Source organism: Mesoplodon bidens (assembly GCF_964165515.1).
Source record: "Mesoplodon bidens genome assembly, chromosome: 2".
Classification (NCBI taxonomy): domain Eukaryota; kingdom Metazoa; phylum Chordata; class Mammalia; order Artiodactyla; family Ziphiidae; genus Mesoplodon; species Mesoplodon bidens.
Window position 1 is genome coordinate 26209300 of NC_138177.1, and position 14229 is coordinate 26223528.

At 44.0% G+C, this 14229-nt stretch overlaps 1 protein-coding gene across 1 annotated transcript in view; it reads left to right on the forward strand.

Annotated features, from left to right (window-relative positions):
• Window positions 1-860: 860 nt before the first annotated feature.
• Window positions 861-14229, forward strand: part of MPZL1 (myelin protein zero like 1) — a 61457-nt gene continuing 48088 nt past the window's right edge. The window contains exon 1 of the mRNA XM_081225042.1: window positions 861-1132. Within this exon, the coding sequence (XP_081081168.1) occupies window positions 1042-1132 (91 nt within the window). The 5' untranslated portion in view covers window positions 861-1041. The remainder of the gene's footprint in view (window positions 1133-14229) is intronic.

The window sequence follows — 14229 nt, forward strand, 5'->3', positions numbered from 1 at the left end:
TCCCTTTTGTGGGCTGTTCTCATAAGGACTCTTCCAAACACTTTCCAGAATTTATTGGGCAATCAGTAAGTGGCAGACACCGCTCTGGGCCAAGGTAGCCAAGTGGAGCCGGCTCAGAACAACACTAAAGAGTCTGGGTGGGGAACTTGACAATTTTTATTGACAAATCGAGGGATATTTTGTTGACAAAAGCAAAACAAACAAAACCCCATTCATTTGTGCTCCAGGTAGTAGGAAAGAGTTCCCCGTTCCCAACCCTTCTTAAGCCAAAACAGGGGTCTCCTAAGAGGAGATTCAGACAAGATGGAGACTTCTTTTTAAGCTAGTAGATTTCTCAATATGCACACATAAATTATCTGATCCAGGCAAAGGACAGGCCTTGGAGACAGGGCAAGGGGAGAGATGTGTTCTATCTGAACGACTGAATCAGAAGTCTCTCCTCATCGTAGCCCTCGTTCTTTTTTTCTCTTTTTTTTTTTTTTTTTTAATTTTGTAAACGAACTGCTTCTTTTCCTTTAGGTGAGGCTCAGAGAAACCGGGAAAAGCTGAAACAGGCGAAGACACACAATGAATAGATCTGGAGGATTGGACCCTTAGAGAGGCAGAGGAGACACTGGCAGCGGGGGCGGGCGGGCCAGGACAGACCAGCGGACAGCCACGCAGGCAGGCAGGCAGGCAGGCAGAGGGCTTGGCGGCGGTCGCCTCGGACAGCCGGGGACCTCCAGCGCCGGCATAAGGAGCCTGGGTGGGACCGAAAAGGCGGGGCCCCGCCTGGAGAGAGGGAGTGATGGACAGTGGGTGCCTTCCAATCGAGTCCTTCAAAGTGCGCGGGGCAGGCCAATGAGCGGAGAGCTGGGGCCGGCGCGGGGCCGAGGTCTGGGCGGAGGGCTGGCTGGCAGCGGCTGGGGCCGCGAGCGGGGATCTCGGCGTGGAGGTGCTAGCAGACGCGGGCGGCGGCGAGTCCGGAGCCCCCGGGCCGGAGCCGAGCTAACCGCAGTGGGGACCGGGGCCCAGAGCCGCGGCGGCTGCGGCCGGAGGACGATGGCAGCGCCCGCCGGGGCCGGAACACTGATTGCATCCCCAGACCGCAGGCGCTGGCTGTGGTCGGTGCTTGCTGTGGCGCTCGGGCTCTGTGAGTAAAGCCGGGATGGCGGGGGCGGCGGGGCCAGGTGGCGGGCCCTGCGCGCGCGGGGCGCCGAGGTGGGGAGGGGGCGCGGCCTGCACGCCCTGGGGCCCGGGGAACGGAGCCGGCGGGCTCCGCGACGGGCTGGAGAGTCGCGGAGCCTCTTTCTTCTTCCTGGATCCCTGCGTGTGGAGGAGGCGGGGAGAACTCCCTACCTTGCTCATTCCTGGGGGGCTGTCTGGGGAGCGGGCCCGGCGGGAGGCCGCATTGCGCCCTCGCTGAGTCGCCCACCGTCTCCGCCGGGCGACTCTGGGTCGCCCAGGCCCGCTTGGGATTCCGGTTCAGGAACCCGGGCTTCTGGCGTTCTCCACCTTTGGGAGGTGGCGGAAGGTTGCAGGGTTTTCATTTGTAGGGCCTTTGTTGATTGTTTCCCTTTTAAGCGACTGTTTTGTTTTACCTTGTGAGTTCCATTTCCAGTGCTCTCCAGCCCATTTTTTAAGCCTCTGAGATAGAAGGGTCCCGGAGTCTCATTTGTCTCATCTCTGTCGTCTGCAGACACCAGGAAGAAATTTACATTACTTCTGTGTTAGGATGCAAAGAGCTGGGAATACCACTGGAGTGACCTGGCTTAAAAGAGTTTGGTCCAATCCATAATAATTACAGTCATAGTCACCGTAGTTTGACAAGACATACGACATTAAAAGGCTCATTTTTCTTTAAAAAAAAATCACGTTTTTTTCCTTGCCAGATTTAATGAGTGAGACATAAAGTAAACCTCAGGCTGGATTTATTGAATTGGATGAGTTGTTTTACGGGCATCTGCAGTGGTGTCTGCCACAGGACTTTTTTTGTGTGTGTTGTTCAAAGCAGAGTACTTGTTGCCGTCTCAGAATGTGGTTAAGTAATGGTTATAAAGAGAGCCAACTCCTAAAAAACCACGGAGACTTGTTCATTTCTTTTGTTTTGCAAAATGTCAGTTGCATGACAGTATCTGAACATGAGTATACTCAGTAATTACTTTCATGGAAAAGTTCTTAATGTAATCTTTGGAGCCAGGAAAAATAGCATTTAATGAATGATTCCAGGAGCTGTAAAGTATAAACGTAAAAGTCCCCCCACCCTCTGGAGGTTGATAGATGAATGTATACTTTGTATATATAAGACAATCCATTCTGTATAAATGTCTCTACTGAGGGGGAAAAAAGGGTTAAAAGCATGGGGGTGTTTTGGTGGTGGTGGTGGTGGTGGTGGTGGTGATGGTGGTAATCTTCATATTTTAAGTGAAGAAGTAGAAAATAGCTTAAAACTAAGGTGTATCAGAAATCTTGTGTGTTCAGACAGAATTATTATGCATGAGAGGCAGACACCCATCTTTACTGAGGACAAAAGCAGTCAGAGTAATCTTAATTAAACTCAAGGTATTAGAAAATAGCAGAACTGAAAAACTGAATATTAATGGATACTAATACAAAAAGATCCTCAGAATTACATCTATACACACCTTGGACATACGTAACTCTTCCGTGATGAAAGATGAATGCTGATACGTGAAAGTCAGCAGCTGATGTTATTGGTTAATTTTAGAAAACTGTCGAGTGTTTCTTCTTTCAAGCTACCTTTTCTTGTCATGAATAACTGTACATAGCAGTTCATGTTTGACAGAAAGTCTTCTCAAGTTTGATCTAGATACAGTTATTCAGCAAACATTTACTGAGCATTTTTTAAGTATTAAGCACCAAAAGTATTCTAGGAGGGACAGTCCCTGGCCTCACATAATTTATAGTTCAGTGGGAGAAACAGAGTGTGATAAACAATATGAGAAGTCTTTCATTAATGGTTTGCTATGAGAGCACTAAGGAGAGTCATCATCTCAGACCGAAGTTCAGGCTGCTAAGTAGGTGTTGGGAGGAAACAGTATAGGCAGAGTCATGAATGAACCTGTTGGTAGGTCGGTGTCGTGAGAGGTGGGAGTGTGTATAGGAGAGATGGTGGGAGTTGAGGCAGGAGAGCCAGCCAGAGGCACTAACTCCTAAAGGACCTTGTTTGCCATTCATAAGGCTGAATTTTATCCTAAGGGCTGTGGGGAGCCTGTGAAGGATTTCTGTGTCTATCGAGATGTGAAGTGTGGGATAGAGTGGTGTGAGGCAGAAGAAACCAGAGGGTTATTGTAACAATCCAGAGGAGGAGGATTGAAGACCCGAATTAAAGCAGTGGGATAGGAAGAGAGGTCATATCCATGAGCTTGTTAGAAAGTAGATTTGGTGGGGCTTGGAAATCAGTTTGATGTGGACTTGAAAGAGCGGAGTGTAAGATGATCCTAAGGTTTTGACCTTGGAAAGCTGGGCATAGTTTTGGAAAGTAGGGCTTTTCACAGATGAAGATTATGGATGAGGGGAAAGGAGTGTTGGAAGAAGAGGACGGTAAAATTACTCTTGGATATGTTGAGTTTAAGATGCTGCTGATATGTCTCAGTAGAAATGGGACATTTGGGTAGATAGTTTTAGAGGTGAGGAGAAAGTTCTGGTAGGAAATAGAGAGCTGGGAGGCTTTATGCGGGTAGTAGTTAAAGCTATGGATTGCTTGGATGAGGTCAGCAAGGAAGAGTGTATTGAAGGAAATAGCGGAAGGCCAAGGACAGAGTCTTGGGGTATACAGAACCTGACAAGGAGGCTCGTTGAGTAAATGAAGAATCAGAAGAGTGTGGTGTCTTGGAAACTGAGAGAGAGTGAAGTTTTAAGGAAGACGTTTTAACTGTCAGATGAAGAGAGAGTGTATACTTCAAGGATTCACTGAATGTGGCAGTTGGAATGTCTTTGGTAACCCTTAGGTAGGAATGAACACACAGTATATGAAGAATAAATCTCAGTAATTTGCATCACCCATTTCAGTAAATGGCACCACCATCCATCTAACTGCTCAACCCAGAAACCTAGGATCCGCCCTTGATAATGCTCTATCCTTCACTCCCCACATCCAATCGGTTCTCCCATCTCCAGAATACTTCTAGGAATCAACCACTTCTTTTTTTATTTCTCTCACCCACTTTTTTTCTATCTGTGGTCCACTCCTAGCATTTTAGTCGAAATCACTGTCATTTCTTGCCTGTGATACTGTGATAGCCTCCCAGCTGGTCTCCCCATTTTCCCCTCTTGCCTCCTTTTTAGTCCATTCTTCACACAACTGCAAGAATGACTTTATAAAAATGCAAATCAGATCATGTTGCTCTCTCGTTTAAAATTCTTAATGGCTTCCTGTTGCACTCTGAATGACATCCCAACTTCTCCCCATGGCCTATAGTTGTCTATGTGATCTGGTTTCTGCCCGCCTCTCTGACTTCAACTTGTGCCCCTTGCTCACTATATTCAAGCCATGCTGCCATCTTTCTGCTCTTAGACACTCATTCCCACCCCAGGTCCTTTGCACTTGCTTTTCCTGCTGCCTGGTGTGCTCTTTCCCCAAAACTGCCCAGAGCTGTCTCCTTTTCATCAGTGAGGCCTTAGCTTAAACGTCACTTCCTCAGAGAGGCCTTTTCCAACCACCCTATCCAGCGGGATCCCCTGTTATCATTTCTTGGCCCTTTATGTCCTTATTGTAATTCCTCACTATTTGGTGGTTCTTCTCTTTTCTCCTCCACTAGAATCCAGGACAGAGTTAGTGTTGGTCTTGTTTATAGAGGTATCCCTAGTGCTTAGCGTAGTGGATATGATAGATACTAATAAATATTTATGAAATGGCAAGGAGGCGTAGGCGTGTCTTGATAACAGTTTGTTAGTAGTTTGCCAGACGTAGTTAGGATTTAGCCTGGCACATAGTAGGTATTTTTAGCCTGGCACATAGTAGGTATCCAAGAAATGTTTGTTGAAAGAAGGAATATTTTTTCCAAGTGTGATTTTTATACATTATCTGATAATTTTCACTCTTTGAGTGCTATTTCATATTTCTTCAGAAATGTATGGAATGAATTAACATTCTTCAACCACTTTAAGCACTACTATAGTTTTGGAATTACTATTTATTATATACCAAAATTGTTTTATCATGTTTGTTATAGTATCTAAGTGTTTTATCAATAAAACTTTTATATGTTTTGATGCTTGTTGACCAAATGTAGACTTCAAGTACTACCCCTGTAGTTGAAAGGCCACTAATCTAATTACCACTTCCCACAGCCTTTTACTTCTTATTTACTAGTTGAGATAATAAAACAAAAACTTAGTTTTTTTTTTTTTTTTTTTAATATTCTACCATTCATTTTTACCCTAACTCCAGGGTATTCACTAGGCTCAGAAGCTGCCAAAAAAAGAAATAAAGACACTACTAAGTGAAAGAGAGATATATGTGAAAAGTATATAAAATGCAAATTTGTGTTTTCACAAAGTCTTTATTCACTTATTCAACCAAATGAACACCTACTGGGTGCGAGGCACTGTTTTAGGTACCTTGGATGCCGCAGGGAGCCTAGATTCTAGTGGGGGGTGACAGACTATTCAAATAAAATAATGAATACCAAAGGACAGTTTAAATTCCTGACAGTCACCACATTTAAGCTATTCACCTATTGTGAAAGGTTGCAGTAAAAAAAAAAAAGAAAAGAGGGAGAGGAAATACTACGGGCATTACAAAATAGATGTTTTTTTAACTTACAAAGGATCCATTGTGGGATTTCATTAATGGTTGCTCTTTCCTACTGAGTTTAAAATGTGATTTAATTGGGAGAAACATACTATACACAGTTTTTCAGAAATACTGCTGCCTCCCCTCCACCTAGTTAATGCTGGTCTACCTGCTAACGATTTCTCACATTCCTTTCTATCACCACTGAGGCTGATTTAGTGCAGCCACAATCACGTTTCTCCTGGATGATTAGAATCTTTTAACTGGAGCCCAGTTGTGTTTTTATTGAATCGTACCTTTATCTGAGAAGTTGGATTCTTTGTGTAGGACATGCATCTCACGTGTACCTAAACCTTGCAAAGATTTTAATCTTGCTGAGACCATTGGTGTCATTTCAAAAAAGAGAATAAATGGTTTGCTTTGACATGGAACTCATTATAGGTTAGTTTGGTCTTTAGCTTCCATCAAAGGAAATTTAATTATTAGAAGAACTAAAAGCATTGCCTGAGGCCTCAAGTATCAGATGGCTCTGGGTCTCGATCCCTAAGGCTGGTGAGATATGAAGGCTTCGTATATCTTGAGTGATAGTCCTTTCTTCCTTTTCCACTCTTTGCCAAGTGCTTGACATTAGCAATGCCCTAGAGTCTAGACCAAAGTCATTGGAATTTTGGCTGCTAAGAAGGCAGAGGTCAGTTGGCTTTGTGACCATTTGTAGTGCCTGAATTGAGAAATTGCAGTTGTCTCCTGGGACCTTTATATCTTTGCCCTTAAACCTCTTTATTTATTTATTATCTTTTTGAATGCATGTGGGCTGCTGTAATTTTTTATTCACTTATAATTTTCCCTTGGTCCCGTTAGGTCTTTATGAAAAGGATAATTTCATTGATAAATTCTTCTTCAGTGATTTATTCTTTTCTTTTTTTTTTCCCTTCCAAACTCAAAGTCTCTTTAGAAATTGTGATCCTTTGTCATACCTTTGATCTCCTGTCAGGGCCTGTGGCTTGAATAGTTTTTTAACAACTGTGATGCGTTGTACCCAGTTCTTAGGTTTAACTAATTGGCGTTAGAGATGCTGTATGTCTTTAGAGATGCTGTATGTCTTTGTTGAGCCTGAGTTGTTTATTATTATAGATAAGATTGCCCCTTAGAATGAAATCCCTGACTTGAGTTTGTTAGTACTGTGCTGTAACCAACTGAGCAAATGTCAATGAATTTGCAATGAACATTTTCTATACTGAGACGCAGATATTCTACTTTGGGATCTGGGGGGTTCGTTATGTGCAAGTTAAAACCATTCTAAAAATGCTTTTATCAGAATTAAGAAATGTCTTCTTTTCTCTCCAAACATTAAAGAACCCAGTGTGCAGTTATGTAAGTTTAACGTACTCCTGTGCTTCTTCCAGATAACACTTTAAGAGATGAAGGTGCTATATCGTAGACTAAGCTTCAGTAAGAACTTACATGACCCTGTGCCAGACAGTTTCCTACAGTTACTCACATCCAGGTCATAATTGCTATTTACCTTCCTCTGAAGGGTGTTGCTAGGAAACATAAGCAAAGGACTCAGCTTCCTAAGAGAAAAATGTGTTAAAATGCAAATATTTGAAATCTCCTAAATGGTAAGAAGGGCAGAGAGAAAGTGAGTGAGTGGTGAGGGAGAAGTTTTGAATTAATTAATTCACCTTTTATCTATCCGTCTAGATATAGATACAGATTATATATATATATATATATATATATATTTATTTATCTTTATGTGTATCTTTTTCTTTTCAGCCAGGTATGACTTAGAAGTTTGGGTGTAAAGCTAGGTTCATGTTATTTCTTTTGTTCTGCCCTCATTTATTGAGTGTGTACCATGTGCCAGGCCTTTGCTCCTCAATTTATATCCATTATCTCATCTCCTTACAACTCTGTGTGATAATTATTATTTTTATTAATTTTACAGATGAGGAGACTAAGAATCAGACAGGTTGTGTAACTTGTGCAAAATCACATAGCTAACATATGGTAGAGTTGGGACTCAACCCTCCAAAGCATATATTTGCAACCACTCTGCATTATTATAGAATTTCTCTTTCAAAGTTTCTAACCACTTTTTTGGCGGCTTCCAGGATGTCTTAAAGGTTTGCAAAGAGTCTTTTAACTGTCCCAGGGCATCCACCGGTGTCCTCGTCTCTGTGGTCATGTTTGTGCTGAGAACCCCATGCCTTGATGCTGCTGGCTCCACCCTAGAGGGGTGAGGCTGCGTGTTGAAGCCCTCCTCACTGATGATGCAAAGTCCTGCTCTGACTGCTCTTCAGGGATTGTTAAGGGTGTGGTTCTTGCAGTTTCTCACTCTGATACTGCTCCCTCTGGCGAGGACACAGCATGAATCCATTTATCCAAGTGTCTGACACCATACAAGGCTCAGAAAGGTCCCTTGCCCTTCATCAGGAGGCACTACGTGTTGACAAGCCGCTGAACCTTCCCGCTTCACTCGGGCTGAGTTCTCCCTGGAGGCTGTGCAGATCCTTCTGCAGTTAGACTCCTGGCAGGCTTGCCCTACAGGATGTCCAGACAGGCTCAGGGTGTTCAAGCCAGAGGCTTCTCACAGGCGCCTTTCCCTGGCCCCTCCACCCCATTGGAAGAGGTTCTGTAGCCCTGCTGCCTTGCTGCCTACCTTGAGCAGAAGTTCCAGCCCTTGTCTCTTAACTAGTAGGGACTTTCGGTCTTGATCTCTTTCAGCTGTTTGGAATTTAATTCCTCCCTCCCCCACCCCCACCCCCAACCCCCGGGACTGCAAGTATAGAAGAACCCCAGTAAGGCTTGCTGAACTTTATACACGAGAGAAATTAGAAAATATTTCAATAATAAGCAGAGGTGATGCTGATTTGTAAATGGATTTCAGAACAGAAAATGCTGAGGGGCAGTTTCTCATTCTCATTTCAAATTATAGGTCCACAGTCTCTTACCAGCAATTCCAAAATCCCAAAAGCTCTGAAACTGAAAGTTTTTTCCTAAGTTCGATACAAACTCTTTTTTTTAAAATTTATTTATTTTTGGCTGCATTGGGTCTTCGTTGCTGCACACAGGCTTTTTCTAGTTGCGGCGAGTGGGCTTAGCTGCTCCGTGGCATGTGGGATCTTCCCGGACCGGGGCTCGAACCTGTATCCCCTGCATCGGCAGGCGGATTCTTAAACACCGTGTCACCAGGGAAGTCCCAGTACAAACTCTTTTGGCTGCAAAATTTGACCTGAACTAATGAGAGACTATTTTCAATCGTGATCCACTTGGTAAGACTAATTATATGTTTCAGTACAGAAATACTCATGTGTTTGTTTATGGGATGCTGCCCTGTACCCGGCTGGGGCTGTTATATAATATATAGTATATGCATTGTATTAATTTTCTGGAATCTGAAAAAGTCTACCTTCTGAAACACATCGAATACATAAAGCTAATGGCTTGCCACTTAATCACCTTTAATCTCCTTTCTTAATTTATGCTAGTTTGGACTCGGCCTCTTTATTCAAGGGGTTCTTTCTAGATCTGTAAACTGGCGCACGTCTGGGAATTGGTGGAGGAGATGTGACTTTTTGTTTGTATGATTCAAGTTAGACTTTTGTTCACGTGACCTAGAACTTCTCTGCTTACATAGACCAAGTAAGAATTTAGTTGGCTGCCCATCTGTATCATTTCCAGGAGCACTATGATCAGCTGACCAACGTTGCATGTCCCTGTGGGTCAGACGACTCTGGTTGCTGCTTTCCCTCTGTTGTCCATTATGGTAACTATACTTGCCTTTGCCCTTGACAGCTGAATGCTGCCACTTCCCCTGACACTCCAGGATCCAGTTCCTTCCATTGCATTTAGGAAGCATCACATCAGTGTTAACAATTCCCTCTGTAAGTTCTGGCTTACAGAGAAGAGTGGTCCCAGGGCTCTTCAAAGATGCTGGGGCTCCTGTCACAAATTTATTTCTCATAGTTATGCTGACAGGCACGTCTTCTGGACCTTCCCAGGGTGGATGACGGTGTCTTAAATGACAAATCTACTCTAACTTTCCAATCTCCCTGAACCTTCATTAAATCCCTTCCCCTAGGGACTTCCCTGGTGGCGCAGTAGTTGGGAATTCGCCTGCCAGTGCAGGGGACATGGGCTTGAGCCCTGGTCTGGGAAGATCCCTCATGCCGTGGAGCAGCTAAGCCCGTGCACCACATCTACTGAGCCTGTGCTCTAGGGCCCGCAAGCCACAACTACTGACGCCACGTGCCACAACTACTGACGCCTGCATGCCTAGAGCCCGTGCTCCACAACAAGAGAAGCCACCGCGATGAAAGCCCACGCAGTGCAATGAAGAGTAGCCCCCGCTCGCCACAACTAGAGAAAGCCTGCACGCAGCAACAAAGACCCAATGCAGCCAAAATAAATAAATAAAGTAATTAATTAAAAAAAAATTCCTTTCCTCTACATTAAGCCAAGGAGGGTCTGGCATTCCAAGTTCATTTACTGTGGGCCACTTTTGGTCCATGTTTTAGCCAAAGAACCAAAACAAACTGTTAGAGCTCTTTCTAAAGCCCTGAGTTGCGGCATTAAATGCAGAATATCTATTTAATGGGCTCTTATCGATCTATTTGGCCTGATTCAACTCGATGTTCCTTCCACCATTATCCCACATGCTTAGTATCCATTCCACACATACTCCCTGATTTCTGTCTGTGTGAATTAGAAAAATCAAGTAGTTGTTTTGGAGTGTAGTGCATCTCCTCATGGGTCACACTTTGTACCTGTAGGGACCTTCTATGACTTGAGTCTAGTGATAATCAAAGAATCAAAGAGTGGGATGGGTGGTCGAGACAATCAGCAGTGTCTTTCAAGGCAGCTGCCTCAGGGGAGGCCATTAAGGTTTCCTCCAGCCAAGCAGGGTTAATCTCAGGCTGGGGTCTGCTTCTACTGGCAGAGAAGACTGATATTTCGGGGTTCAATGTCCCCAGCTTTATCAGGGTCTTCCCACAGGGTCCCCACTCCTCAGTCAGTGCCCTCACTTTAACAGTAGACACCTGTGAAGTTGGGGATTCAAATTGCTTTGTTAATTCAGCCAATCTCAGGATGAAATTCTGGATTTGATTTTTAGCAGTCTCAGCCCTGTGGCTGTAGGAGATAAGGGTCCCTTTCAGGGTAGACATAGAAGTTTTCTGGTCATTTATGAGCACTTGAACTGGGAATTTGAATCCTTGAGCTCATCCTTTCCCCACTTTGTCTAGTGACTTTAGGAGCAATTAACCAATATCATTATCCTCATTAATTTGACAAAAATGTTCAAAGGTGTTATATACATGGTCATCCAGAACCTTGCCTTTTGTAAGTGTTTGATTAGGAGTATTCACCGGTGATGCTTTGCATATCTCTGTGGCCACATTGTGCCATGGCTATCAGTGCTCTCTTTACTACTGGAAATAGTCATTAGTGTCTTTAAGTCTCATCAGAGTGGAGAGCCAATTCCAGAAACCCCAGAACCAATTCAGAAAACTCATCCTTAAGATTCTCTTCTTCTAGAACCATTCTTGGTACCAAAATCTGTATTAGTCAGAATTCTCCACAGAACCAGAAGCAGCAGGATAAATGGATCGATGGATGGATAGATAGATAGGTACATAGATAGATAGATAGATAGATAGATAGATAGATAGATAGATAGATATTTTAAGGAAATGACTCACACAACGGTGGAGGCTTTGTAAGTCTAAAATCTGCAGGGTAGGCTGGCAGGCTGGAAATTTAAGGAAGTAGTATAGTTGGAGTCTAAAGGCAGTCTGCTGGTAGAATTCTTTCTCATAGAGGTCAGTCTTTGTTTTTTTTAAGACCTTCAGCTGATTGGGTGAGCCTCACCTAACATTAGGGAGGATAATCTGCTTTACTCAGAGTCTGCCACATTCAGTGGTAATCTCATCCAAAAGCACACCTTCATAGAAACATCCACAATAGTCTTTCAGCAAAGATTATTGGTCCAGCTGGTGGCCCAGCCAAGTTGACACATAAAATTAACCGCCACACCAGTAATGAATTATAAAAGATAAGCCATAAGTGGAGATCTCAAATTGTTGATTTCCCTTGACTGTAAACAGTTCTCTCCCTTGCTCTGTTTTAGCACTTCCTGTTCACACCTCAGGTGAGTGTGATCTGACTTCTGCCTAGTAAACACCTAGTAAACACTTTGATAAAGGTCACCTGAGGTTGCCAAACCAACTGCCTTATCAGTATTTCAGGTCTTTTCTTTCTGGACTGTTTTGCTTCCTCGACATTTTTGACCACCTTGATCTTATTTCCTTTGTCGTTGTGACATCACTTGTGATTCTCGTCTCTCTTCCCTGTCTGCTCCAAGCATCCGCCCTCTGCCTGTCCCCCAGCATTGATTCTAAGGTTCTGCTCTCAGCCATCTGCTGGTCTCATCACGTGCTCATCTTTGGTGACCTCATCCAATTTTGTTCTTGTTACTGCAATTCATATCTGGCAGGTAAGGCATTCGATAAAGATTTGTTAAATACATGGTGACTCCCAAATATATCTCCTGTGGTCTGAACTGCAGACTCTTACCCACTGCCCATGTCCATTTGAATGTCTAGAGGCACCTCAAACTTTGTATGTTCAAAACTCCACCCCATGTATCTCTCCTTTCCAAACGCTGCCTCTACTTCCCTCCAGTGGCCTTTATTCTTGTTGTTTCCCACTGTCCCGTTTGCCTCTCTCTCAGACAAGAACTTGAACATCATCTTCGAATCCTTCCTTTCCCTCACCCCACCTCCGTGGGTTTAATCAGAGCCCTGCCAATGTTTACCTTCTATTTCTGAATCCACCCCTTGTTTTCCAGTGCACTTGGACAAGTGCCCATCTTTCTAAGTCCAGATGACTGCGGGAGCATCCTAACTGGTCTCCCCAGTGCTAGTCATGTTCCGCTCAGGTCCACCCTCCCAGTTGTTGCCAGAGGGATCTCTCATGGGCAGCCTTCGTTGTGCTACCCTCCGCTAAGACCCCCCCATCCCTTCCCGTAGTCTCCAGGGTAAGCTCAGGGCCTTAGCTTGATTCATGTGTTCTGCCCCGTCACCTGCCATTCCCTTCCTTGCACTTTATTGCCTGTTTGCAACATCGCTGCATGGTTCACTCTTTGGTCTCCTTGCTTTTCTGTATGGTACGTTCACTCTCCCTCCTGATGACCCTTCTCCCTATTTATTTACTTGGCTACCCCTGTTCAGCTTCCTATGTCAAGTGCACGCTCACCTGGCAGATACTCTGAGGCAAGGCCAGGTGACCTGCCTCTAAGCTTCTGCTCTATCACTTCATCTGAAATCATCTTTTTATATGATTGTTTCTCTGAATGCAGAACTGTGCCTTATTCATCTTTAGGTCTCCAGTACTTAGCACACTACCTGGAACGTAGTAAGTGTTGAGTAGACATTAGGTGAACTGTTGAATTGAACCCCATGTAGGAACTTTAAACATCAGAGCAGAGATTGAGTGAAACTAAGGAGGTAGGTCCTTCTGGAACTTGGAACCTCAAGAGCCAGGGAGCAGTCAGGTGTCAGTTTTGTAGTTCAGACATTGGATTTGACAGCGATATGGCTCAGGGGGGAAACTGTCTAACCAAGCTCTCAAGGGCATTGTATCTAGTAAGAACATCATGTCAGCTTATTGATGTTCCGTGAGCATTGTACATGCTGGGGTGCTAGAATGTTTCAGTGGATTGAGTTGTTAATGTATTTTTCTCCCTGTCCAAAGACAGACTGTCCCCACAAGATTGCCCAGGGATTATGGGATCAACTCCGTGGACGTTTATTGAATGACCGTGATGGCTATGATGATCGTCAAGCCATGATAGCCTGCAACACCCCTCTCTCCATGGTAGGCATATAACTGGCAGGTACATTGGATTGGTTAAGTCATCCTCTTCACTGGACACTGCTGCCACATACTGACAATGACACTTTAGACATGAGGAGACAGCCTGGAAGCCTTCACTGGAAACCTTGATAGTTTCCTGCACCTTGAGAGTTTTCCTAGACAGAGAGCCTATCGTATAGAGTGGATCCTCTCCACACATGACTAACATCATCTATTGAGTGTTGATACTTCTTTCAAAATCCGTAGACCTTCCTTTTTTTTTTTTTTTTTTCTTTAAGTAATCAGTTCTATACCAGATCTCAAGGTATATAATATACTAATGTTGAATGGGAAGAGCATTGGACTTAGGAGTCAGAGTACACAAAAGTGAACACAAACACACTGAACACTCATGTCAATTAACAATGCAACGGCACAAAATAAAATGAGCATACAACCGCTAACCCCATTATTTGCTGGTCTCCATTGCTCTGGTTTGTATTCTCCCTACTGTTTATAGCTGAAAATACATGATTTCTTCCCTGTATGTTTATTCTTTCTTGGTTCTTCCACTAGAGTATAAATCTCCACTAAGGCCCAGAAAGTGCCTGGGACATAGTGGGAACCCAGTAAGT